Source organism: Mesoplodon bidens (genome assembly GCF_964165515.1).
Source record: "Mesoplodon bidens genome assembly, contig: HAP1_SCAFFOLD_211, whole genome shotgun sequence".
NCBI lineage: Eukaryota > Metazoa > Chordata > Mammalia > Artiodactyla > Ziphiidae > Mesoplodon > Mesoplodon bidens.
In genome coordinates this window covers 674,626-702,560 of record NW_027672297.1, presented here as the reverse complement: position 1 = coordinate 702,560, position 27,935 = coordinate 674,626, and the positions used below count along the sequence as shown (strand labels likewise).

At 49.1% G+C, this 27,935-nt stretch overlaps 2 protein-coding genes, 1 long non-coding RNA gene and 1 pseudogene across 4 annotated transcripts in view; 3 read left to right on the top strand and 1 right to left on the bottom strand.

The window, feature by feature from the left end:
• LOC308610386 (centrosomal protein of 78 kDa-like) overlaps positions 1-27,935 on the bottom strand; it is a 312,551-nt pseudogene that overhangs the window by 80,907 nt on the left and 203,709 nt on the right. The gene's annotated exons all lie outside the window — the stretch shown is intronic.
• Positions 669-8,953, top strand: LOC308610381 (interferon regulatory factor 6-like; the record flags this gene model as incomplete). Its single annotated transcript, XM_081259537.1, has 4 exons — positions 669-1,305; positions 2,342-2,470; positions 4,007-4,132; positions 8,949-8,953. Exons 1-4 carry the CDS (start codon positions 1,212-1,214, stop codon positions 8,951-8,953), a joined length of 354 nt encoding a protein of 117 aa, XP_081115663.1. The 5' UTR covers positions 669-1,211.
• On the top strand, positions 3,236-22,651 carry LOC308610380 (BCL-6 corepressor-like; the record flags this gene model as incomplete). The annotated part of the gene is made up of 7 exons (XM_081259536.1): positions 3,236-3,261; positions 4,036-4,396; positions 5,583-5,769; positions 11,167-11,410; positions 12,651-12,832; positions 20,425-20,581; positions 22,009-22,651. 7 exons carry the CDS (start codon positions 3,236-3,238, stop codon positions 22,298-22,300), a joined length of 1,449 nt encoding a protein of 482 aa, XP_081115662.1. The 3' UTR covers positions 22,301-22,651.
• Positions 13,139-19,676, top strand: LOC308610378. The gene is made up of 3 exons (XR_014014529.1): positions 13,139-13,417; positions 18,278-18,444; positions 19,595-19,676. It is a non-coding gene; the product is annotated as an uncharacterized lncRNA (long non-coding RNA).

Genomic DNA, 27,935 nt, shown 5'->3' with positions numbered 1-27,935 from the left:
TCCCCCATTGAAAATGAGTAGACTGGCATTCTGGATTATATGTCAGTCTCTTATGAGCTTGGTTGGCATTACTGATAAAATAAAAGTTGTGGATCCGCAAACCCATAGACTCTATAGGCTATGTTTCCCTGCAGAATTCTAACTACACGGCCACCTTATCTTCCTGACATCGAGTGGGAGCAGTCTGGCCGGTCCATCTCGTTCTCTTGATCTTGAGTCCTCTGCAAAAGACATCCCCCTTTTCTGCACCAGCACATACGTCACAGCCCTGAAGAAAGTGTAGACATCTGAGATACGTTAACAGTGGGGGAGGGCTGATATCCCGTGAACAGACACATAGATGCCTGTTAGACCTGGAAATTGAAAACCAGAGAGGCGGGGCCACACTGGTTTTGGCCCAGGCCACCAGCCACTGGTGTTCCCAGCAAAATATTCCCAATGTGGGAGTTTGAGGAAGCAGGGAAAGGCAGGTGGTGTGAGTTTATTAGGACTTGAGGCCCTCAGCTCGCACTGAGGCCAGCTGAACCCCCAGAGCGTGCTTCCTGCCCTCCTATGGGCTGCTACTCCTAAAGGTACTTGGTTTCAACAGTTATTTGTGCATCAGGTTAAAGACTGAAGGGAGAGGGAACTGCAAGCCTAAATTCCTCATATCATACGCCACCTCCCTTTCTCTTCTTATTATATAAGCAATTCATGTGAAAAACAAATAAGGCAAGCAAAACAAAACAAAATTACCTGAAATCTTGCTATCCAAAAGTTGCCATTAGTATTTTGGTGTATACGTGTTCCAGATTTTTCTTTATTTTCAACCCTTCATTAAGGCCATTGTAGTCTTGACAGATGATGCTGGCACAAGCACTTGAAATGAGGCTCCTCTTTTTAAAATACTGTATTTGCATTTGGCTGAATTTGTCTCAGGCCCTGCCTTGCCTGGTCCCCAGCGTGGTGTTTTCTGCTGCAGTCTCTGTAAATTGGAGTTGGGGTGATGGGGCGGTCAGGCAGGGCTGTGTGTATCTGTGTCTGTACGAGGGAGGAGGGGCACACTTTCCAGTGTTTCTGGGCAACAAGCAGGCACTCACTGCAGTTTCCTATCCCTCAGGCCTGGGCTGTGGAGACAGGGGAAGTACCAGGAAGGGGTGGACGACCCCGACCCAGCTAAATGGAAGGCCCAGCTCCACTGTGCGCTCAACAAGAGCAGGGAATTCAACCTGATGTACAACGGCACCAAGGAGGTGCCCATGAACCCAGTGAAGATATATCAAGTGTGTGACATCCCCCAGCCCCAGGGCTCTATCATTAACCCAGGTGAGGCCCCAGCTGCTGGGGAGAAGGTGGACAGTGTGCCAGGTTCCCGGCTGGACCCTTAAAGCGATAGTCGACTTGAAAGTCGCCTCGCTTACAAAGTTGAAGACTGGTAAACAAAGCAAGAAATGCTGTCCCTAGAAAGAACCCAGAGAACAAAAGATATAAACTCAGCACAGTCTTCCTGCCCACCCAGTGGAACAGTAAAGCATTAGAAAGAAGAGGGGGTATTGAGTTCTATAAAAAATAACTTCTCTTGGGACTCAACACTGAGAAGAGAGGCCAGGTAGTTTAGAAGACGGAGGGCTTAAAACTTAGAAGGTCTGAGTTATAAACCTCGGTCTTTCCATTTCACTACTTGCGGGACATTGAATCAAGTCATTCAACGTTTTGAGCCTCAGCTTCTTCCACTATAAAATCTGGGTTCTCATCTTTCCTGCGTATTTCAAAGGCTGTTGTAAGAATCAATTGCCATGACATTATGAAGGCTATTAAGTTCTCTTTATAAATGATGGGTAAGTGATCATTTAATTTGTATGGTATTTTTCCTAGGAGAATACCACCTGATCCCTATATTTACTCAATGTTTAGCCAGTTCCGACTAAGAGCCAGATAATTTAGACTTGACCTCCAGTGAATCTAGTGAGGCTCTGCCATGAGGGAAGGGTCTGTCTTCACAGTAAGCTTACAAAGGAGAGAAGCTGTGCTCCTTGGGTCCTTAGAAGGGATGCGAATGTGTAGAAAGGGGTTTAGAGTAGGAATTAAAAGATTTCTAGGAGAGGGGAGTAGGGTGTGCAGCTCCTGGATAGGGGAGGGGATGAGAGCTTGCACTGGGGCTCCGTAGGAGGAGCTGGAAATGGGGTGAACACCCTTGGTTCCCACTCTTTGGCATTGAGGGTGCACACTGAACCCAAGGAACCTCTGTGCTGGCAGTGCCTAGCTTGAACAGTGGGTCAGCTGCAGGGATGACAGTGCAACGTGAGCGCCTCACTTTTGACCTTTGTGTGTGTGTGTGTGTGTGTGTGTGTTTCTCGGGTAGGATCCACTGGATCTGCTCCTTGGAATGAGAAAGATAATGATGTGGATGAAGAAGATGAGGAAGATGAGTTGGACCAGTCACAGCACCACGTTCCCATCCAGGACACCTTCCCCTTCCTGAACATCAGTGGTGAGTGGGTTGGGGGGTGGGACAGAGGCATGGAGAGGATGTACGGGGCTTTGATTTTGCAACCGTTGACACCATATCCACCATTGCACTGGGAGCAGCGACCAGGCCCTGGGGCCAGGCTGCCAGTCTGTTAGCAAGTAGGAGTCATAGGCAAAGGCACTCCGTAGGCATAGTTATCCCAGTGGGGTGGCTTCTAGGCAGAGAGAGCATCTTCTGAATCTTACGTGATAATTCAGAGAAATTAAAAAATGAAATTCATTCTCAATCCCGCATACAAATACACAAGCTGTTACAAATTTTGCTGATTTCCTTCAGGCCAAGTGCAGGGATCCTTTTCGTGAATTGTAGGCAAACTCTTCTGCTATTTCCCTCGGTACAAATTTTCTGTCACTGCCTTAACAGCCTCTGCTAAGGCCGTATCGTGGGAAACTTGTGGCTCTACAGCTCTTAATACTAGGCTCTGATAAAATTTCTCTACTAGAGACTTTTATCTTTTTTAAATTAATTAATTAATTTGTTTATTTATTGTGGTACGCGGGCCTCTCACTGTTGTGGCCTCTCCCATTGCGGAGCACAGGCTCCGGACGCGCAGGCTCGGTGGCCATGGCTCACGGGCCCAGCCGCTCCGCGGCATGTGGGATCTTCCCGGACCGGGGCACGAACCCGTGTCCCCTGCATCGGCAGGCGGACTCTCAACCACTGCGCCACCAGGGAAGCCCTATCTTTTTTTTAAATTGACTCTTTGAATTCAGCTTCCCAGGAAAGATGAGTTTAGAGATTGGAGGGTCCCTGTGAGACAGAGCAGGTGCTGCACCTCCCATTGCACGTTCTGAGGACGCTCAACCACAAGGTGAACTGCTCTTCCACAGCATCTTCCCTTGAACTTTTCACTGACGTGCTCCTAGTCATATGACTTGCATTCAGTTGAGTAGCTTTTCACTGCTTTTCTAAGTTCCATCTGGCTGCTAGGGTCAAATGAGATACTTTTGCCACCTAGGAAATTTAGTATATCCAGATGATTCCTGTAGGATTTTGGAGTGCCCTTCCCTAGGTGATGCCCCTTCTTTTGAGAATCAGGAAATGACTCTTATCTGTCTACTTGCCCTCCTTCACTTACCCTGTCGTTTATAACCTTGCAACCAAGTGATGAGTAAAGACAGCGATCATAGAGCTCTCTCAGGTTAATACTGCCACAGCTACATTCCCACTTGGTGCAATTTTAAGATTTGGACATTTGGAAATGTGAGATCCTTTCCCAAATCTTTGGCTCACTCATTCTGTTATTCTCACCCCTTAAAAGGATGCAACCCATTTCCAGGATCATGATTTCCCTTTTTTTTTTTTTCATGTTTTTTTAAAGCTAATATTGTGTGTCCTTACGTTATGGGCCACCTTGGATCCTTTCTGGAAACATGTGAACGTATATTAAAAATAAAAAAGTAAAATGTGGCCCTACAGCCACACCGGGATTTCATTGCCCTGAGAGAGGAGTTGGGGCGCATCAGTGACTTCCACGAAGCCTATACTTTCAAACAGGCTCCGGGCCAGCCAGTTTCCGGCTTCAGCAAGGAGAATGTTCCAGTGGTAACCAACAAGGAGAACCTAGCGACGCCGGTCTCGACTGCATTCCTGGAGCCGACCCTGGCGAGCGACGGCTCTGCGGTCACTTTCGGGAAAACCCAAGAGGATCCCAAACCATTTTGCGTGGGCAGTGCCCCACCGAGTGTGGACGTCACCCCCACCGACACCAAAGACGGAGCTGACGAGGCAGGATCAACCGATGGCAAAGTTCTGAACCCGAAGCCATCTAAGCTGGCAAAGAGAATCGCCAACTCCGCTGGTTACGTGGGTGACCGGTTCAAGTGTGTCGCTACCGGACTGTACGCAGACTCCCGTCAGCTCGGCCGGGAGCAGCGGGCATTGCAGGTGAGCCCCCCCACACACCCGAATTTCAGGAGCTTGACCAGTTGTCAGGTTTTTTTAATGTGTGAAGAGGAGGGGGCCGGGGGTATGATAGGGCAGGACACCGGGCTGATTTGGTTAATGAAGCTTAGGATAATTTAAATGTTTGAAATGTGTCCAGTAAGGGGACGTAAGTGGATACTTTAAGTTATTCTGTAGATTTTAAGCGAACTCCACTCGAATGCTGATAACGGAAGTTTCAATTATTGCGAAGGATGTCTAAAAGACTGCATGACATTTACCTATCAGTCGCTTTGATTTCTCTGCCGTTACTGTACGTTAACAAATATACCTAAAAGCGCTGCTTAGAATGCCTTACGTGATACTTGGTGGAGGTGTGTAGCGGCCGCATGTCTGTGAGATTCGTGCAATTTTTTTTCCACCCAAAAAACAAACAAACAAACAAAACAAAAACACAAACCTTGCTTAAAGGGATAGAGTATGTATTTAACTTGCTAGTGAATGATAGATGTTGTATAGGAATTTCCTTAAGATATTTTACTTTTAATTAGAAGACAAATAAAGCCAAATTGTTTTGCAATGTTAAGAAAAAAATTGGTTTATGCTTATAAAAATGGATGAAGTTATCTAAATGATCCATTGAGTGCCCATTTTAATTACATAGATGGAAGGATTACAAGAGGACAGTATTTTATGTCTACCCGCTGCTTACTGTGAGGTCAGTTCTTCAAATTTTTATTACTAGAATCTTCCATAAACCTTTTGAGTTAAATTTCATTTCCAAATATACAAAGGGAAGTTTGTGGGCCATGGTCGTCTTTATTCACTGTGCATTTGTTTTCTTTTCTGTTGTGTTTTTGTTTCGCTTTCTTTGTGTCGTGTTTTTGTTTTGTTTTATTTACCTTCGAAAGAGAATGTCTGTCTGTATGCCACAGTGTATGTATGGCTATATATACACACCACATATATCTCTACATACGTATGGCTTTACGAATAAAGAGTGTGTGACTAGTTACACATAGACACTCTTACATTTTTATCGTTCAATTTTAAAATATCTCTGTTGTATCATAAATTGTGGTTGGTTTTGGGCAAACTTTTCTTTGAAGATACCTTCCTTTAAGGTAAGGGCAGTGAAATAGCTTTGGTGGTAAGGTGTGTCTTTTTTCCATCTCCGTTCTCTTTGTAGCGTGCAGTGATGCGCTTCTCAGAGTTGGAGATGAAAGAGCGAGAAGGTGGCCACCCCACGACCAAAGACTCCGAGGTGCGCAAATTCAGCCCCGCTGACTGGGAAAGGCTGAAAGGAAGTCAGGACAAAAAGCCAAAGTCGGTCGCCCCGCAGGAGGCCATTGCCAACCAGAACGACAGTGAGAGATGTAAGTGAACCCAGGCGGCTCGCGTGTGGTACCACGTCGGTGGGAACGGGGCGGTTCCGCTCCCAGTGCCGAGGGAGGTGAGAGGAAACAGTACGCTTCCGACGGCCCAGCGTCTGGGTGCTGGCTGTTCGGAGAACGGGCTGCTCTGGCCACCCTTCCCAGCTGTGGATTGCAAGGCTGGTTGTCCTTTTGAGCGTTGCGGCATCCAGGAGTGAAGCACCTATGAAATGCTGTTTCCTGGCACGCGTCTCCTTTTTCCGGAGCAATGCTAGTCCTGTAGTTAGTAATAGTCTGATACAGTAGAGCAGAGGAATGGCAGTGCAGGACCTCCGGTGTAGCAGGTATGTGTTCTGTTGTGTAGCAGGTACGGACACGGGTTTTTGGTAGCAGTGGAATGGCACTTGCAGCCAGAGCCAGACCCTCCAGAGTGACAGTCTCCTGTGGGAGGGAGTGGAGAGTACTCGGATTCTCCCTCCAGAGGCAGAGGTTTCGTTCAAGTGCGATGAGGGCTGATGAAGGCCCCAGAGAGATGAGCATCATTGTGTTCTGTGGAGGCTCGTTTGCAGTCATGAGGAGCTGACACCACGCTCCCAGGCCGTGGGATCAGCGAGGCCGTTCTTCCCACCAGACGGGTGTGTTCTGTTCTGGAGGCCGAACTGGAGAGAAAGCTCGTGTTGGCCTCGAGTCACACTCTGCGGTCCCATCGGCTGCTCCCCCACTGGGGTTGACTTCGGGCTTGGCCCTCGAGACTTCCTGGGCGAATGAGATGCGTTGGCAGCAAGTGGAGGTCTTTCTCCCGCTTTCTTCAGTGTGCGTGCTTGTGGCCTGTGGCCTGCAGCCTGCTCCGGACCCCAGAAACCTCACCGGTGATGGTGAGTGAGGGCACCTCGGTGAACGTCGAGGACAGGGTGGGCATGAAATCCTCCTGAGACGGGACAGTCGGGGGTGGTGGGCACGTTTGGGAGGCCCAGGCCCTTGGACCCGGTCGTAGGGTCGGCGTTGGCCCGCACGCTTAGGTCGTGGGTGCCTGATGCAGTTCGGGAGAATTGTGGTCAGCAGCAGCGTGTGCTTCTCTCTGCTGCTTGGAGCACTGCCCTCCCCCAGCTCATCTTTGGGGTCAGACAAAGGCCTGTGGCCACGGTTCTGGGTAAGCCACACTGGGACTGGTCTGTCCCACGTGGCTCCCGTAGAAGGGGATTTCTGGGGCTAGTCAGTGGTGGCCTTACCCGAGGGATGGGGCTCTTGATGTGCCTGGAGTAGACGATTCCGAGCTCCTCCCCCTCGGGATTGGAATGAAAAACGGAGGGTCCAGGCCACCCTGGAGTGAAGCAGTAAGAAGGCCTCCCTCCTTGCCTGTGCTCACAGCTGACACGCAGCCCTTACCCTCCTGAGTGGCCTCATAACTCAGCTCCTGGGGAAGTTTCTCCGAGAGATGTGACAAAAGTGGGCAAGGCCAGGTTCACGGGGCTGCACTTTTCTGAGGATGGGATCTGCCTCTTCTGGGTGGACGGTGAGGGAGGCTGGAGGAAGGGAGCGGGCAGTTAACCGGCCTCGAGTCTTCTCGCCCTTTTCTCCAGCAACGTGGCCAAACCCAGGGTGGCCGCTGCCCTTCACGTCTCAGTGGCCTCACCCGCCCTTCTTCCCAGAGACGTTTGTGTGCGTCCTTCCCAGTCTTTCCTGCTGAGCGTGGAGACGAGAACTCGGTGTGGCTGATGGGGAGCAGGGCCTGAGCCCCAGATGATTCCGAAAGCCCCCTCCCCCCACCGCCTGCCTTCAATCTCAGACCGACCGACGGGTCTCTTCCTGGAGCACCCGGGACATGGCCCAGTGAGCCATGAATGGCCACCATGGGAGGGCAGGAGAAGGGTTGGGGAAGGTGAGGGGCTCCGTTTGAAAGGTTGGGGCAACGGAGGTGGGTTCCCCACCCACCCTCTATCTTGTAGAGACGTGGGGTTTGTAAATAGCGGGTCAGGAAAGGTCACCTGAAGGGGCCACTGTTCTTACTGCGGCCTCCACGTCCAAAGCCCAGCAGGTGTTCACTCCATTCAGCTGGATATGAATGGGCCTTCTTGTTCTTGGGCCATCATGTCTTGAGCTGATATGGGCTCAGGTCCTTCTCATGGGTGTAGGTGTGGCCGAGAGCCGAGCTGTGAGCACATGGGAGCTGGGGCGGGGATTTGGGGCGGGCAGGGGTCACAGAGAGGGTCCAGGATGCCTTCAAGATGCCTTCCCCCTTCTGAGGCAGCCCCTACCCATGGAGGGCCCAGGAGCTTCCAAGGTGGTGGGTGCTGTTTGCGTGGCCCTGGTTGTCCTGGTGCGGGTGCATCTTGTTGCTAGGGGCTTGTTTAAAAAAAGGAATTAACTTGAAAACACAGTGGCCGAGATACTCATTTATTCTTTATGATCACATGGGTGGCTGAGTGAAATTTTTATTTTGGAAGTTCACCAAATGAGTTGGGAGGTTCCTCAGACTTGGAAGTTCATCACTAGGAACCCTCAGTGGCATTTGAAGATGGGGCGGGGCAAGGAGGCACTGGTCCCTTCCTTCTCAAACTTGGAGTAACCATCTCCCTTGCCAACCACTTGGCTGGGACAGGCCTAGGACTTGCTCAGTGGCAGTGCCCGGCCAGGAGCTGGAGGAAGCCTCAGTCGAGGGGCTTCATGAAACTTCTTTGCTCAGGGAACTTCTCTTCCAGCTGAGCACTTGCACGTTTGTAAACTACTTTGGAACAGAGATCCCCTGCACTCCTTGTGTAGCGGGTGTAACTTTGAACAAGGTTAGCCCTGACTGGAGGTGCTATTATAGTTAAGCTACAGAGAAGGGGATTTTAATCCTGGGGAGCCTTCCAGCAGGTCAGAACCCTCTCACCTTGTTTAGGCCTCACTGGGCATGGCTCAACAGTGGTGAGGGTGCTTTGCTGCCACAGTGACTTGTAAATGTTGCTGTGGTGATGCTTCTGTGAGGTGATGCTATGGTACAATCATAATGAATTTGGGATATATGTGCTGTGAGTCATAGGACCATGCTGCAGGGACCACGTTCACATCTTGCTTAGACTGGGTGACCAAGGGCACGTGGCTTCCCACTTTTAGAAGGGCCAAAAGTAGCAATGATGGCAAAGCCTGATGGTTAGGATCCCCGTGTATCTATTTATCTCCCCATCTCCTTTGCCCTCAAGGGTAATCCTCCTGTGGGTCATGGTTAGAACAGTCTTTGAGAAGCTCTAAGTGACACGGAGCCTCTACCCTATGGCTGGTGGCCATGGGCATCTTGGGCAGTCGGGGTGGGTGTCCTTCAGGGTTATTACTGGCCTGGGTAAGGTCACACTAGCGTAAGGTCTTGGGGGGCCTTAGCTGAGGGGAATTGAGATCTTTGCCCTAAAAGGCTCCGGGGTTGGGGGAAGGGTAGATGGACCTAGTTTGGAAAAAGAAACTTTCAAATTGGACATGGGGGTTCTTAAGGTAGCCCTTCCATTCCTCCATGGATCCCCTCCCACGGAGCTTTTAGGGAAGGCTGATTGGACCAGATTGGACCAGAGAAGTCCAATGGTGTAACCAGCAGGGCTCACCTCTTAAAATTTCCTACATTTCAGGCCTGAGATTCAGGCTGGTCTGAAAGTCTTGGCATCTTTTGGTTAAAGGGATTTTTCCAGCCTTTCTCTGTGCTGAGCCCGGCCCGTGATTATGAAGCCCACCCTGGAGGGAGGCTAGCAGTAACATTCCCACTTTACAAGTGAAGGGGGCCGAGTTGTAAAGCGGCACCATTCCTGCCCGAGTGTTTAAGAGGGTCACAGAGCAGCCCGAGTGAGAGTTGCAGCACGCCGTCTTCACCGGGCCTGCGGTAGCCTGGGCTGCATCACCCGTAAGCACAGGCCAGGAGTTTGGGGTTTCTCCTGCTGCCATGGCAGGAGACCCTCGCGGTTGGGGTGATTCCACCATTCCGGCAAGAGTAGATGGGGATCTCTCCCACCTTGGGATACCCTTGGAGAAAAGCTAAGTGTGTTCCACCATTGAGAACACAGGTCAGGCTAGCCCAGGCCAGGGTGAGGTTCATCCCCACAACTGGCTGCCATTAAATGCTGGGAATGCCCCCAAGAGAGGCTGATCAGGGGACCAGCCGGCTGGGCAGAAGTGGGAGTGATACTTGAAGTGGTCTAGGGAGAGGAGGAGGAATGCGAGCAGCATGTGAGGGGTGTGTCCATGATTTCATCTAGAAAAACGGGCTGTGGGAGCTTAGCTCAGGTGTTAACAAAATACGAAACTCATACGCCCACCCCCACCCCCGGCCGGTGATGGACACAGGGTCATCTTCGGGGAACTCTTTAACAGCACAGTGATCATTATGGAATTATTTGTGTGTTAGAAACAATGTGACTAGCAAAGCAGTTGAACTGTTTCTTTGGCTAGAGCAAAAGTGAGGAGTGATGTTAGGCTGGGGTGATTGGAGGAAAAGCCCCAAGTGGATGGTAGATTGAGCAGAGGGGGCAGGAGCAACACAGGCGGAGCTGAGGTGTGAGCAGTTCAGCCCTGCCCGCCGCACCCCCACACCCCACCCCCACGAAGGGGGTTGGAGTCTTGTCTTTGAAATGTCCTTAGATGCTTGTTGCCTGGGAAGGAAGGCGTGGAGACGTGCCAGGTGGGTGACTGGTGTCACTGAAGGCCTTCTTCCTAGACAGGAACTAGGAGCAGCCGCTCGATGGCAGTGAAATGCTTTTCCCCCCACGGGTGTGGAAGGAGGACAGACGGACTTGTAGCAATCTGGTTGAGTTCTTTGAAATTGCCCTTGACCCTTGTGTGTGCACCAGGAAGCCTTTCCTTTCCCTTTGCCAGGCTCCTCTTGCCTTGGTCTCCCCAGCTTCCCAGCCTCCCACCATTCTTTCCCTACCCTTTTTCTTCACCCTCGCCCCTGCTGACCCAAGTGAACATTGGTGCTATGTCTGTGTAGATGGCAGTTGGGGGCTATTTGGTCTCTTGATGACATCAGCCTTTTTTGTTGACTAGCAGCTGTTTCCATAGTCATTTGTAGCTCTGCCCTGATTGGTTGGATCTTACTGTGAGGTCACTCACCCCCCCTTTAAAAGTAAGCCACCTTGGAGAGTTAAGCAGTTAGGGAGTGATCTCACATGCCTATAGACGGATGGTGTAGATGCCTCACCTTGACCCTTGAAGGATGGATTGTGAGTGGGCTACTCGCCTCATTTTCTGCTTTCTTTGCTGGTTGTGTTCAGCTGTCCTTCCTTTGGGATGTCTTTCTGAGGGTTTTGTGCTTCCGGCGTGTGATGCCCCTGGTCTCCAAAGGGGGGTGGTCTGTTGGTAGCAGATTGCCTTGGGCATGGGGGTCCTGCCTGCTCCTGGTTACCTTTGTTCCCTCTTTCCGGGTTGTCTCCCCTCCCCTAGGGGAGTGTTATGATGGAAGCAAACCTGACCCCTTCGAAGCCCCAGAAGACAGTGATCTTCCTGAGGACATGGACACGGAGCCCCCCAGAGAGTCCCCCGCCGACCAGGCGGCCCCGGACGCGTCACGCAGCCCCACCCTCCGGCTGAACAGAAAGCGCAAGGTGTCTGGCAATAGGAACCACACTGAGACCACTGTGCTCCCCGAGGACTCTGCTGAAAGCCAAGCGGAAACGGGTCTGCAAAGGTGAGCTCGATGTCGCTTCAGGCCCGCAGGGCACCCTTCGGAAGTCCTGGAGCGGAGCAGTGGAAAGTTCCAGTCCCACCCTGGAGCCCTGGGGGGAGCCACTCACACCTTCCCACCCCCCACCCCCCCAAAGCGAGGTGCCGGGGCTGGAGCCCAAAGGTGGCCAAAGGCAAATAGGCCCCCTCCCGAGACTTGGTGACAAGTTCCAGCCAACACAGTGACCACACCCCTCCCCTCCCCCACCCCTGTTAGTGATGTGTAAGACAGTTTGTTCGCCCCCCCGCCTCGCCCTGGGGGGCTTCTTCTTTAATTTGTAGTTATTTCTCCATTAGCTGACTGGCCTGAGAGGGAAATGACAAACAGTTCCTCTAACCACTTAGAAGAGCCACATTATAGTGAGCTGACCAACCTGAGGTGTGCATTGAATTAACAGGGCTCCATCCCAGAAAGCAGCGCCGCTTGCTGCACCTTAGAGAACGGCGGGAGCAGAGAGCAAACCTGGCCGGCAGGGCAGGAAGGAAGTGACCCAGGCGGTTCAGCCTGCGGTCACCCCCCAGGGCAATAGCATCTCCGAAGAGAAACCTGGCAGGAAAAGGGCAGAGGCCAAAAGCAACAGCAGCTGGTTGGAGGAGTCCCTTAAATGCAGTGACAATGAACAAGGTACGCACGGGGCGGGGGGCGCTCCTGGAGGTTGGATCACCCGCCCTCTGTGGGAAACGGCCCTGGAGGGGACCTGAGCACCATCCAAGTTGACAAGAGTAGCGTGTGGCGAGCGGGGAGTTTTCTTCATGAGGTCCTTTCAGCCTGCACACTTCCTTATGGAATGGACAGTGAGGCGGGAGCTCGATTTCCTGGGCTGCTCCTCGTCACCCAGCCCGCGGCTGGGCAGGAAGGGAAGTCTTGGGTGACCCCGGGCGCTTGTCAGTGCCCTCATTCCAGCCTCAGGCTGTCCGCAGTCGCCCTGTCCCGAGCACCCAGGCCCCCCACGGGTGGGGCCGGGAGCGCACGAAGGGCTGGCTTCTGCCCTCTCTTGCGGCCCTTTGAAGCGACTTGCCATTTGGCGTTTCGTGGGTTAGCCTATTTGCCGGTTGAATGTGGGATTATTAAAATATTAGTGCTTTGAAAACATAATTGGTATATCTTTAAAAACTGAAGCTGCTCCAACGATCAGTGCTAACAATGGGCTTTTCTTTCCTCACCGGCTACAACTGTGTAACGCCCGCTTCTTCTCCCCTGACAGATGTGCTGTGCATGGACGAAGAAATGGATCGGCAGCCTTCGCCCCTGCCGCAGCAATACACCGACAACAGCGAGAAACCATCCGGGAAGCGACCGTGCAAAACCAAGCATTTGATCCCTCAGGAGCCCAGGCGGGGCTTGCCGCTGCCAGGGGACTCCTAGGTGGACAATGCGGATGGCAAGGTACCTCTTGCCCCTGGCTCTCCCCCGCCCCCCGGGCCCATGCAGGCACATCCCGCCTGCCTACTTCTCTGCTTCTGGGGTCAAAGCTTTCCTTTTCCTGAACCCCTCCCCCCAAAACGTCCCTGCCCCTTCCTAGGGGACGTGTCTCCTGGGTGGCGGTGAAGTTTCCAGCGAGTAAAAATGCAACCCCTTCCTCGCGCCCCGCCTCCCCCAGACAGAGAGGAGGAAAAGTGCTTTCCTCCACTCAGGTTTGTAACTCAGGGAGGAGGCGAACCAGCCGGGTGGAGGAAGGACAGCCTGAAATGTGTGCGCTGCCTGGTTTCGTGATAGGTGACCGTCCGGAGATTTTGAAAGCGGCCTGAGCCCAGTTCCGACTATGATCCTTCGCCGGCCAAGCAGGACCAGAAGCCCTTGGACTGTTTGCAGCAATTGTTACCAGCTTCCCAGGCCTCGCAGCTGACATGGTCAAGCTCCCCTCCAGAGACCACCCAGTCCCGCCCGATGCCACCGGAAGCGCGGAGACTTATTGTCAATAAGAACGCGGGCGAGACCCTCCTACAGCAGGCCTCCCGGCTTGACTATGAGGTGAGCATCCTTGTGGGTGCCCCGGATCAGGATCCGCCGCCTGCTGCTCCTTGGGTGGGGGACACACTGGCTGGGGATGGGGGGCGGGTCTCAGAGCCCAGCCCCCTCCACGTGGCGGGCTGGGCTGGGTGTTCCAGCAGGGTGTTTGCGTTGGCTCCCGCTCACACTGCGGGCTCTTTGGTGGCTTGTTCAGTCGTGGTGTGAAAAGAAAGGCAGGCCTCTCTGATGTTCCGTTCCCGTTCAGGCAGGTAGGCTGCTTCGGCCAGTCTGGCTCACTTATCTCTGATATAAAATCTGACCTAACCCAGGGCTTGGCGACCAGGGGAATTTTAATGAGCCCTTTTGGATTCTGAATAGCAAGAAGGAGAGTAGTTATTAGCTCTACTAACTTGTGCTGTTTGGGGCAGAGTGATGCCCCTGTGGGGTAGCGGGTGGGAAGTGTCTGTGCAGAGTAGGGGTGGGAGTGGGGCAGACCTGAGCAGTCTCTTTCTGAGAGGGCACGGGAGCCGAGGGCTGATGGGCGGGGAGCAGGGGTTGAGCCTTGCACAAAACTCCCTGTCCACACTGCTGTATCCCAACCCAGCACGGCTGATGACAGTGATAGCCTCTATTGCTAGAGCAACATAGAAAGATAGCTGATATCTGCCTAAGCCCCTGTGATCTGTAGTAACTCCTTTCACCCTGTTAACATCTTCACTTGGGAGTAACGCGTACTAGCCCACTCTCGGATGAGGAAACTGAGCCTCAGAGGGGTTAGCTGATACCCGTACAGGTAGCAATCCAGCAGTGCTCCACAGCCCACCACGCTCCTCAGCAAGACTGGCTCACACTGGAATTGCCCTTTTGACAGTTCAAAACCTCTGTGAGACAGATGACTCTCTCTGCCCTGTGCAGTTCCCCCACCATACTTGTCAGTAGCAATTGTGATGTAATAGCCCACAGGGCAAAGGCATTTTTCTGTGCTGGCATCAGCCCTCTGGGAGTTGAATGGTGACAGTAAAACGCGGTGCAGCAGGCTGAGCGTGGAGGTGTGGCTGAGCACTGGGGTGGCAGGACCCAGGCTGGCCCGGAGCCCTGGCGCCCACACCCTCAGCCAGCTCTGTGCCCCTGTCCCCCGTCTCCCGTCGTGTCCCCCCACCCCGGTCCATAGTGCCGTGAGCCCTTGGAAGTGTGCCTGCCTTGGCCCTAAGGCATGCCTGTGGGTGGGTAGTTGGAAGCACTAGGGCTATGCTTAGTTTGGGGTGTTTTGTTGTTGTTGTTGTGGGTTGAATGTGCTGTTGTTTATATCTGCACGTCTCTTGGAGACCTCTCCATTAGCTAGAGAGCACTTTGTGGTAGTTAGCGCAGTTACTTGCAGGTGAAGTCCAAGGAGCACCCAGTTGGTTTCCCAAGAGCTGAGAACGGGCGCCTAGGAGGACAGAGCAGATGTTGCACATAGTGTGGAGCTAGACCCCCCGTGGTTGAGAAGATAGTCTCCTTGCTTCCAGCAAACGCTGGAGGTGCGGGGGAGACCCCTAACCCCAACTTTTGGGTTAGGGTTGAGAAAGTAGACTCCCGCTACCAGCAAATGCTGGAGATGGGGGGGCGGGGTGCTGCTGCACCCGCCGTGGAGGGCGGGGCTCCGAGCCCCACCTGTGAGCTTGGCATCATTTCCAGCAGCCTCCCTTTGGGACCAGAGACGTCAAAAGACCCTCGTTGGTCCTCTAAGACAGTTTCCATTTTGGTTTGGTGGCTCTGAGGCCTGGACCAAGGGGCACTTGATCCATCCTTTTTTAGGCTACCTGGCCTTTGATTGCACAGGAAGCCTTGGGAATGTTTAAGGTCGGATTTGTTTTTTTCTTCAAATGTAAATTTCAATATGTAGATTCCACAGATCACCAGTGTTGATGCTGAACATTGTGACAAGTAGATGAACGCTTTCAACTTTGAATCCAAGTTTCTGGGATTTCTCTGGGCAGAATTTTAAATGTTGGGATGATGGCCCAGTTGGGAGATGTGGCAGCTTCAACCTTTTCAAATTGAAGGACAGTTTGCTTAAGCAGATAAGCGTGTGGTTTGGGAGGGTTTTCCTGAAGTTTTGTCTTCAGCATTCTTGGTTATTTTCTTCTGCTTAGCCAAAGATACCATGTGCAGTATAAAGGCTGTCTGAGCTTTATGTCATGATAATGTGGTTCTGGAAGTTTAGAAACACACTCTGGCTTCAGATCCGCGTTAAATAGATCACTTGTGTGGCCAAAGACCTCAAACCTTTCCCTCCTGGGAAAAAGGCTTCTATTTCTTAGGCTAAAACGCCAGTGTGCAACCACATGCTTGTGCCTTTAGCGGTGATGGTTAAATTTTCTATGAATTGAATGTCATGTTTTTTAAAAAGTTAATGAGGCATTTAATTAACTCACAACGTCGGGCTTATGGCCTTTATGGTTACATTTTCCGGGTAATGGCATTCGGCTTATAGCTGCTGAACAGAGAGCTGTCCGACAAAAGCAGTTTGACTTTGCTCGGGAATGGCTGGGCTGCCCTTCAGACACTCCCGTTTATTTCTAGCGGAGAAAATAGACCAAGGAATGTGTTGCGTCGACAGACTCGCCCCGCTTCTTCACCTTTCAGTTAGAGAAAGTGTTGGTGGCGATGGTTGCCATCCATTTAGAGGCCATCACCCTCCTAGCTAGGAGAGTGTAGTTAGCCCACTTGACCCCCAACAGAGAAGGCCTGTGGGATGCTCGTCACAGCTGGATTGCATCCCTCTAACTGGGGCCCTCTGGGGCCTTTTGAATCTTCCCAGCTGACCAGGTACCAAAGACCTGAGTTATAGGTCTAGTACTTCATGTTGAACTTGGGGTTTAATATCTCTGGGCCTCAGTTTCCAAGTGTTGAATGAGGATAGTACTACCTTCCTTTCCTGCTATCTCCTGGGTTCCTGTGGGTGACAGAAGACGTCCTCATCTGGGGAAATGAGAAGCACTGTGTAAATAGTGGGATCAACGTGGTTGAGTTAGGACAGCCCGTGGCAAAAAGTCTGACCTGGCCGTGGGGCTACTGCTGCCTTTGCTGCCATCTTCCAGGAGAAGAGAGTTGACTTACCCATCAGCTTGGACGGCCTTTCATTTCTAGGTACCCTTGAATCTGCCCTAGTAGTGATGAAGGTTTCCAGGTGAAGGCCATGATTGTCACAGCAAATAAACCCTGGGTTGAGTAAATTGATGTGTGCACAGCAGTTGGTGGCGTTCAGACCTGATCCCAGAGCCACGTGACAGGGCCTCTCCCTGGCTGGGGCACACAACTCATTAGCTTGCAACCGTCCACTCAAGTCTGGCTAGTGAGGGCCTGCTAAAAGAGCAGCAGCTTCATGCGGTATCCTGGATACCAGGGCTCGGGGCAGGTGGCCTGGGAGCCCAGAGGATTGTGGGCTTTCTGGCAGGTTGGGATGTAAACGGAGAAACGCATTCGTGGGCGTGCCTTTTCTCTTCCTCCTCTTGTTTTGGAAGGGAGCTGCTGCAGTGACCTGAAGTAACAGGGCACCGATGGCCAGGTTTACCAGCATGCCCCATTAGGTTCACGTGGTAAGCAAATGGAACATTCTAGTTTGCTCCCAAGTGAGTGGTCACCTTTGATTGGCGTATCCTCCAAAGGGCATAAAAGGTTTTACAGAACCCATCTCGCACTTATGGGCGGCTAGAATGACCCCCGTTTTAGGTTTAACAGATGAGTTACCTGAGAGATGTCACAAGGAGGCCTGTTCTGACCCCATCCCATCCCCCCTTACCCAGCAGACCATGTGTTGGGCCACATGCACGTTCTGCCTACTCCCAGCTCTCAGAACCTGACAGCTCTCTGCTGGGCACGACTTACCCAGTATAAACAGTATAACGTGTTTTCTGGTGGCAAATGCTTTCGATGTGTCTGAAAACTTTCTTAAGGTAATAAAACATTGAATAAGTTCCTGCTCTGCTTACTGGGAGTGGTTCATATTAATATTTTAACAAGCCAAAGAAATAAGGTTAATAACAGTGATTCTAATGCACAGTGTTGACACAGAACATCTCCGGGGGCGGGGGTGAACATTTTATTTGATTCTTGAAATGTGGAGGTTGCAGCCTGTGGTGTATCAGGTTTCTGTCATTAACTTGGGGCAGAATCAGTCTAAAATTTTCATATTTACTCGAGAGGGTGGAGTGAGGCAAAATAGAGGGTGGGGTTATTGGAGGCATTTTGTGTCATTCCTCGAGAATGGAGGGAGAGAGCTTCTCTTTAACTCTACTTAACATACAGACAAGAGCATCTGAGGCCCAGGTTCTGATTTGGGGTCTTAACAGGGGGCGCGAGGATGTAGCTGACCTAGGTGTCCCTGCTTCTCTAAGCTGGGGAATGTTCTCTGGCTGATTGAAGCTCTCTTTAAGTGTTGGTCATCCATACTTTTATCTAAACTTGTGTTATCGTCCACTGCCACTGACTGAACAGACCCATCAAGTGAGAATGGTCTGTGCTTGGCAATGTGTTATCTAAGATGTTAGCAGCCGTGACACCTCTGTACTGGTCACGTCGGCCCCTGGGCTGAGGGCTTTCATCGCTATCCGAATGCGTCCTCTCAGCAGCCCTGTGGAAGCTTGGAGAAGTTCAAGGGTAACTTGCCCATGGCCAGGCCACTGGTGCAGCAGAGCCTTAGACAACACTGTCTGCATCTCCAAGCCCTTCTCACACACTCTCATGCCCCACCAGGATGCCTGCCACCTCCCCGCGCCATGGTGGGCTTTTGGCCCCAAGGATGTATGCACGGCCAAGCTATGGGGATGTCACCCTTACAAGTTTCACTGTATGGTTGTCTGATGGTATCTCCTCTCCTCTCCTCTCCTCTCCCCGTAGGAAGTGGTCTTGTACTGCCTGGAGAACAAGATTTGTGATGTGAACCACCGCGACAACACGGGTTACTGTGCCCTGCACGAGGCTTGTGCAAGAGGTTGGCTCAACATCATATGACACCTCCTTGAATATGGTGCCGATGTCAACTGCAGTGCCCAGGATGGAACCGGGTCAGTGGCGGTCTTGCTCTTGGCGTGGCCCTGCTGGGGCATAGGCAGTGGTTCTCAGGGTGTGCGGGGAACCCCAGAAGGAAAGATGGAGAGTGAGTGCCATGTAAGCACACTGGTGGCGGAGTCCTCTAGAATGGAATCGGACAGATCTTTCTGGCAAATTTACATAGAACTTTAAAACTCTGTGACACTCTTATGGACAGAAGTCCCTGAAAATGTTGAGCCTGCATGAATAATCAGGGGTGTTCTCTTTTAAGACCCTGGACTCTCCACCAGCGTCTGTTGAATCTCAATCTTGAACATATATGTGAGTTGAAAGTTGCAGGAGTACAGACAGGTCCAGTGGCAACTGGCTTGATAGGACCTGCCGTGTCCACCCACATCCCCGGGCCTGACCCCCACTCTGTCCTTGACCTCGGTTTATTGGCCAGAGGCCCAGGTGTGAGTCAGCCCAAGCATCTTCCTGGTTGGACCTGGGATGCCACCACGAGGCAGGGCACTGGGGCTTTCCTGACAGTCATAAAATGAGCAAAACCGTAAGGTATTTGGTGGTTCATGGTTTCCAAATAGCATCCTTTCTGGATGGGACTGCGGACAGTGTTCCTGACCCCAGTGGACACGGACAGGAGGACTCTGTATCCTCCTGAGAACTCGCCCTGCCTGTCGACTGCTTCTGGGCGAGAGGGTTGATCACTCATCTCCAAATTGGTTTCAGGAGAGGTTCCACTTTGCCCCTAGTTTCTTTTACAAACTGCACTTTTTGGGTTTTGTTTGTAATGGTATAACAATGGCTTGTCGTATCTGCTTCCGTGATGCTGGGGTTCTTCCCCCCACCCCGCCGTATGTTACCTTCATACAGTCTGTCACTATTTAAGTTCATTGGAAACGTTTTCATCTAGGCCTGAGTTCCTCCTTGGGCCATGCATTAAGAGAGATTTGCATTGAAGAATGAGGCCTGAGATGGTCCCTTCACCTGTCCCGTAAAGGGTTATGTGTTGAAATAACAGAGTAATTTGTCGCAGCGACCGTACACTCACCTCCTCGGTGAAATAGCGCGCCTATGAGGCTTGGCCGCACACGCTCGATTTTGCCCCGTGTCCTTAGAAGCAAGCGTCGCGTGCACAGGTGTAATCCTCCGCACCTCTCCTAGGCCTCTCCACGATGCTGTCAAGAATGATCATCTCGAAATTGTCCGCTTGCTCCTCTCCTACGGTGGTGATGCTACCCTGGCTACGTACTCAGGTAGAACCATCAAGAAAGTGAACCACAGCGAACTTCTGGAGAAGTTCTTAACAGGTACGGCAGAGGTCAAGACACGGTCTTGTTCAAGCATCTAGACGGTGACTTCACAGCCTTTCACCTGGGTTCCCCCTACCCCCACCCCCCGTTTACTCTAAGTGACCCTTTACTGGGAAAAGCAGCCCAACGTTAGTCTGTCAAAGAAGAGATACATACTTTGAGTTTTGCAAGGTGGGGGGCTGGAAAACTCTTAGCTAGCCAGGCTAGCTTTTGTTTGGCAGGCTGGGGCGGTGAGGCGGGCAGTCCCTCAGGAAGGCGGGTGGACGCGTGGGGAGGTTTCAGTCAGATACCTGGAGGCGTGTGCAGTGGGACTTGTCAGGAGGTGACACCAGCCCCAGCGTGAGATGTTCCCGAACTCCAGCAGCATTTGCCTCTTACCAGCAGGTGTTATCTTGTTTCTTTTTTTCTCTCTCTCTCTCCCCCTCTCTCTGCAGACTGTTTAAATAACCTGCAGGCTCCTGACGACGGTAGCCACGGTTGCTCTTCGGAGTTCTCTGGCAGCTGTGTGTGTGGTGAGCAGCCTTGTTCGTTTCAGCTGGGCTTGTGGGGGTGGGGGTGGGGGTGATGCTGTGAGCAGGACTTGCTTGGGAAAGAATTTTTGCAGGTTCCTTTTTGGCGAACAGCTGGAATCTTGCTCCAGCTTACTGACCTCTCTCTTGTTTGCCGCCCCCCCCCGGTTAGAACCAGATGATGAAAGTGGTTACGATGTTTTAGCAAATCCCCCACGACCGGAGGACCAGGATGACAGCAACGAGGCCTATGGTGACCTATTGGAGTTTGAATTTTCCGAAGACCCCGTTTTGTCGTGTTATAACGTCCAGGTGTCCGTCGCTCAGGGGTGAGCGTGGCCAGCATGTGGTCGAGAGCCAGCCCAGCTGTTCTGTGGGGTGGCAGGAGTTAGAAATCCCCTTCAGCAGATGAGGGTGGCTGGGTTGGGGGGTGAGTGAATCCCTCACCAAGTGTCCACCGACCTCACATAATGCAGTGGAACTTTTCCAGAAAAGTTTGGGGGGTGGGAGGGCTCCCCAGCCAACTGCCCTCATTGGAACACACCCCTAGAGCCCAAAGGACACGGGAGTCAGCGACTGCAATTGCACAGTTTCAGTCAGTAAACTCTTGGGGAAGGGATCCACCCCAAACGGCTACCATAGGGGCCGTCCAAGGCGCGTGAGGTCCACGGGACGATACTGATGTGTACCGTCTTCTCGTATAAGATTAGAGAAAGCCGTATGTGGCACCTGGGATCTTATGTGTCTTCAGATTTGCTTAGATCGAGTCTTGTCCCCACAGTCGGGCCACTGTGCCCCATGACCAACCCTTTGGAGTGAACACATCAGGAGACCTTGCTCTGCTGTGTGTTGACCCCGGTGCTTAAGGAGTAGCATCCTCCTTGGACTCTGAGGCTGGGAACGTGTCTGCCTTTGTGGTGACATTCTATTCGGGATAGAGATGATAAAGCGTGGCAGGGTATCAGGAAGGATTGTACCACCTCCCTTCTCGAAAGAGCCTCACTCCCGGCAGCATTGAGGGGCGGGTTGGAGGTGTGGGAAAGGCAAGGAAAGCCAGGTGACCTCGAGTGTTTCTCATGCTCTCTCCATGAGGGCCGGAGGAGAGGAGAGGTCAAAGAGGTGTTTGCCATCTCCCTTGGGTTGGCATACAGACTGGTTTTCCCCAGTGACTAGAACGGGGTGCACTTACTTGGAGAGGGGTGACCTGAGTTGTGGCCAGAGCCAAGGCAGCACTGGGGTGGCCTGCAACGAGGCTCGTTCAGGGGCGCTGCTCCTGCTTTTGTCTAAGTTGGCTGATCCGCCCTAGGTGGTCTCTTAACACATGCACATGAGTCCAGAGTTCCCCCGCTAGAAGTAGATCTTCCGGGCTTCCCTGGTGGCACAGTGGTTAAGAATCCGCCTGCCAGTTCAGGGGACACAGGTTCGAGCCCTGGTCCGGGAAGATCCCACATGCCACGGAGCAACTAAGCCCGTGCGCCACAGCTACTGAGCCTGCACTCTAGAGCCCGTGAGCCACAACTAGAGAAAGCCCGTGCGCAACAACAGGCCTAACGCAGCCATAAATAAATAAATAAATAAAATTAAAGAAAAAAAGAAGAAGAAGTAGATCTTCTGAGGACAGTGAGAAGTGGGGTGGGGGTGGGGTAATCAAAGTGGAAGTAGCAGGCCCTTTCACCGCCAGGAGACGGGTAGTTCATAGTTGGGAGCGCCTCTAATTTTGCCGGAAACTCAAACCACTGTCCTTTCTCTGGTGTAGGCGTCGTAACTGGCTGTTGCTCTCAGACCTGCTCAAGAAACTGCAAATGTCCTCCTGCATATTCCGCTGCAATTTCCCAAATGTGGAAATTGTCACCATCGCAGAGGCCGGGTTCTGCCGGCAAGTGTCAGCAAGTCTCTTATTCTGTTGCCCCAAAGACCTGGAGTCCTTTAATCCGGAAAGTAAGGAGCTCTTAGATCTGGTGGAGTTCACGAACGAGCTTCAGACTCTCCTGGGCTCATCCGTGGAGTGGATCCTCCCCAGAGACCTGGACTCAGACGACGACTGGTGAGCTCGCCGGGGCCCGCCGTGTACAGTGTTTCATGGTGTTAATCCTTGTGCATATGTGTCCTAATACAACTATTTCTGTAAAGAAAGGACACTATGAGACACGACTCCAGTCAGAAGGACTTCAAAACATGTTTTTTTCTTTTTAAAATTTTAAGTCAGTTTTTATGAAGTTGTTAATAAAGTTTCTTTACTTTTCAGTGTACACATGCTTTGGAATATGTTTGTTTTTACTCGGAACAATTGTTTCTTTTCTTTTTTAAGGAGAAAAAAAAAAGGCAAAGGAGCTCCACACTTTGACTTAATTTCATACAAAGCTCCGACGACAGAGGCCATAACTGTTGAGAGTTGCTTTTGGGGCAAATCAAACCAGTAAAATTTTAAACTCTTTCTCCATATTAAAGGGATTGAATAAATTGGCCACTTTGGTGCACCTGTGTCCTGCGAATTGTCCAACTGGAGATGGAGGTTTAGAAAGTGAGTTTCAGTCTTGTTTAAGTCTCTTCCCATCAGACTGGTCTCGTGATTTCCTACACACCATGTTACTTCCTGTCTACCTTTCCTTGGTGTTGTTCATGCCTGGATTGTCTCCTGTACCTGCTCAAACCTTGGTCCATTCTCATTTGTACCATGGAAGTTTGTCATGCTGGATACTGTCAGAACTAATTTTACTTAAGTTTGTGTTAAGGTGCAAAGCACACGTTTTGTATATTTTCTGTTTTTTGTGTTTGTGTATATTTTATGGTTTCGCTTCAAGAAATTTTATGGGAAGGGAAATAGCAAGATGTAAAGAGCAAAAAAGTCATCATTCTCTTTCAATTGTTAGAACATCTATCTGAAATCATAATTATGATGCACTGTGGTATGTGTTAAAATAGGAAATACATGTAACGTCCCGTAGGAGCAGCAGACTCAGTGGTGTTGGTGAGGGTGTGTCATGGAAGTAATCACAAAGCAGGTGACTCTTGGTTGGGGTCCTGAAACATTAGTGTGCCTTCCCTGTGTCCAGTAGTGGTCTGGAGGGGTCAGGAAGCCTGCCTTTGACTTTGAGGGAACCAGAGGGTTTGAGGTCCTCTCTCTTCTATTGCTCTAGTACACTGCATAGCAGCAGTATACTGGGTTTATAGTTGACGTTTAAATCGCTGATTGATCATTAAGATTGGGATGTATCTGTGGAAATGAAAATAGGAAGAGTCGTATGCTTTTTATTTTATTTTTTTTCCTATATCTGAAAAGGTATGTAGTACTTTGCTGAGTGGTTGGCAATAAAGTTTGCAGTATTCAGTGTATTCAGTTTTAGTATCTAAATAGAATTAAACTGTTGCTGTAAACTGGAATAGCACTTTGTTACTGACAAGTTTTAGAATGCATCTGTTCGTCAATTACCTGTTTGGGAAGATTGTAGTTAATGATTTTGAGAATGTGGCTATAAACTTCCAACTGACTCAAGAAAAGCAAATAAGTCAAGATTGACAAATGTATAGGCTCTTCATCTTATTGTGTGTGTGGGTTTTTTTTTTCCTTTTAGTTATTTGTCAAGGTATAAAGAATTCTATCACACTTAAGACAAGTTAAGTAAACTTCACGGGGTGTATTCTGTCATGGCATGGAGCCGATCCCATGGCCTAGATCTTAAAGGTGATTTTATGTTTAAACTTTCATGAAAACATATGTGATTGAAACACATTAATATATTGATACAGAGGGCAGTTAATTTTTGTCTTTTTTTTGTGTGTGTGTGGTACTGTTGTGGCCTCTCCCATTGCGGAGCACAGGCTCTGGACGCACAGGCTCAGCGGCCATGGCTCACGGGCCTAGCCGCTCCGCGGCATGTGGGATCTTCCCGGACCGGGGCACGAACCCATGTCCCCTGCATTGGCAGGCGGACTCTCAACCACTGCGCCACCAGGGAAGCCCTAATTTTTGTCTTTTGATACATGTGAGCGCAGCTTTCATTTTGCTGAAAGAATGTGACCAGTTTTCAGTTTGGGATTCTACCATTTAGTAAAGATAGTCCACTTAATTTTAGAAATAGATTTAATATATAATACCTAATAATACTTCTATGAATGTTTTTTTACTGAAAACTTTTATTGTAATACTCTGAAGAAACTATGCCATTCTAGTCTTCAAGACTTAAATGAATCAAGTGTTTATTAGCTGTTGTAGTTTTTAAACTAATAAAAGTCACTACATCAGCAATTTGTAAATACAGTTTTTAAAATAATGCCTTAACAACTTTACAGTGGTTATAATGACTGTATTTAGGCCTAAAGTTAGTTAATAATTTGACATGAAGGCTTTTTAATAGTTTGATGGTGCAGATCAGGGATAGGTAAACTCTGGCTGGTGGGCCAGATCCAGCCCGTCGCCTGGCTTTGTAAAGGAAGTTTTTCTGGAACATAGTCGCACCTGTTGTTTACATGGTAGTTATGGCTCCTTTCACCCTACACCAGTGGGGCAGAGTAGTTGCAACAGTAACTGTACAGCCCACAAATCTGGAAATGTTTAAATTTAGATTTTAAAAATTGAAAAATTCTTTGAGCCTATACAGGGCAAGTGCATTGACCCCTGAGGTAGAAAACAGTCAGGAACTTGGGTGCGGAAGCCAAATGGCCTAGGTTCAAATCCCCTTTCTCCCATTTCATAGCTAGTGACCATGGGCAAATCACTTAACCTCTATGCCTCCTTATGAGGTTTAAATGCACTTATTTGTATAAATAGTGCCTGGCACATACTAAGCGCTGTGTAAGTGATTGCTGTTGTTTCTGCTTGGAGCTTTAATAAGTTATTGTTAATAGAAAAATGACACTAATGATTTTCCTTTTAGAGTAACAAAGGCACTTTGAGTCTTTTACTTTTTCAGGAATGTAATAAGACTTTTTTCATTGACAGTCAGTGTTCCCTGTTACCAAAATTTACTTTATGAATATAAAGAATTGAATGTCTTCAAGACAGTACTTTTGCTTAAATGTCAAACCATTATTTTCCCAAGGCACATCAAACTGGCTCTGCATAGTCCAGGCCTCTAAAGCTTGTGTGCACACCCTAGGTAGCATGTGAGATACATTTTGTAAATATAGTTTTTTAAATAATGCTTGAGACTTCCCTGGCGGTCCAGCAGTTAACACTATGTGCTCCCAATGTAGGGGGCTTGGGTTCGATCCCTGCTCAAGGAACTAGATCCCACGTTCCTGCCATAACTAAGAGCCCACATGCCACAACTAAAAGATCCGGCATGCTGCAACTAAAGACCGGCACAGCCAAACAAATAAATAAATAAATAAATCTTTATAAAAAATAAGTAAAATAAAATAATGCCTTAGGAGTTAGGAAAAGAAAATATTAGAACATTTTTACCTTTGTATTATTTTTAAAAATCTGTGTAGTTTATCATGTACATAAATTATAGGTATGGAACTTTGTGTATATAATTTGTTAATAAATAAGATGCATATTAAAAAGTTTTCTTATGGTTTGCCCAGTCAGGTGTTTGGAGGCCATTGGAGGACAGGATGATGAAATATAGGGCCTCAGCAAAGATAGAATTTAGAACCAATTCCCTGACTTAGAAGATAAGGAAAATAATTCATAGACTGTAATTGAGTTGTCCAACTTTGCATAAGTGTTCAGAAACAGGAAATGCAGTGGCTAGAATCTAATCACTGACCAAGCAGAATCTGGGTCACTGGACTCGTAAACCAGAAGTGACTGTTGAATTTCTCAGGTTGATGCTCCTGGCATATATGCTTGATCTGTGTGTGTGTGTAAATCTCTGACAGAATAAGCCATACTCAGGCACACCCTGTTTCCTTATTCAAGCATCTTAATTTCATCCCATTAAATCTTTGAAGTATCCGACTACCAGAAGGCATGAAGAAACCTGGGCTGAGAGTCCTCATTCCAGGAGACGTGATCTTGACTGCATGGCTGGTTTGAGGCGCATCACTCTGAACTGCAACCCGCTCATTGGTGACCTGGGTGCAAGTGCTTTGGCAGAATCTCTTAGTGAGGATTTATGGCTTAGAGGGAAATTCTAAAATTGAAAATATTGAATTTTTAATATGAAATATGCTTAGCTTTTGGCATGATACTATTGTGATAGGATTTTTTAAAGCCTCATTTTACTGATAGCTTTTATTTTGCTTTTCAACTTTCTCTAAGAGTTGCATATATCCTTTACAGAAAATACAGAGTAACAAGAGAACCTATAATTTTAATACCCAGATATAATCACTGTTCATTTTGGCGTATATACTTTCAGTCTTTTTTTTCCTACAAATATATATGTACACTTAGGGATTCCAAAAATAGAATTGTAGTATACTTGCTATTTCACATTCCTGCTTTTTTCACTTAATGATGTATTATGTAGTATTGCGTCGTATTGATGTCCCATAGTTTAATCAATTCTTTGCAGTTCTATTTAGACAGTTTGCTTTTCCCTGTCAGAAACAATGTGAATACGTTGTATATACATCTCTGTGTGCATCGGGATTACTTCTGTAGAATAAGGTACTACAAGTGGAATGACTAAGTGTGACCTATTTTTAAGACATTTGATACACATGGCCAAATTACCACCCAGAAAGGCTATGCCAATTTGTAGTCCACCCCAACAGTAGATGGGAAGCCTGCCTCTCACAAACACTGTCCTGTAGCACTTGTAAAAAAATGTAAAACTACAAAAATGAGTACCTGTCCATTTTCTATGCAAGTGGGATTACTCCATATTTTATAACTTTTTTCAATTAATTTAGTATGAGCATTTTAGCAAATCAGTAAATTTGTATCTCCTACATCATTTTTTCTGATTGTTCAGTATTCCATTATATGAATATGCCACAGTGCACATAGCTTATCCATTCTTGTATATAAGCTTTGTCCAGTTTTTCAGTTACAAATAGTACTCTGATATATATCCTTACCTATATCTCTGACTATTTCTTCTGGTTAAATTCTTAGAAAGAGAGTTTTTGGATCCAAAGGGTATAGACATTATTTAAAGGCTTTTCTTACAGAATCTTGGCTTCATCTGATAGGAGAATAACCACATTTTGTTTTATTTTGTATTCATCTGATTGACTGGTGAGGTTTACTGGCTGTTTGTATTACTTTGGCTATTTGGTTAATTATACCCTGTGTCCATTCTTCTGTAGTGAGAGTTTGTAAGGGTTGTATCATATCCTGTCAGATCCGTATGTCTGACTTGCTATTTCTGTGTGTCATGGGGGTGTTGAAAGACTCCAGTTATTTTAATGTGATGGTCCACACAACACTTAAACAAAAGACTCATGATAGTTTCCTTTCATGTAATATTTTTTAATCCCTGCGCTTTAGTGATGATCCCTTTGGTTTAAATGAGTAGGTTGTTCAGCCCCAGAACTACTAGAATTCATGATCAGTTTTTCTGGTTTTTGTCTGACCTTTTACTGCGAGGGTTCTTGACCATCATACTTTCATGATAGGTTTTTAGTATGTATTCTCTATTCACACATTGTTGAAAGTTTTTATTATTTGTATCCTCTTAGACTTGTCTTTTTTCCTCTAAAACTAATAGTTATTACATTTCTTCTATTTTGTTTTCCCCTTTGAACTAGTTTCAAGTGTGATTTGGAGCTGAAGATCATGATCAAAAG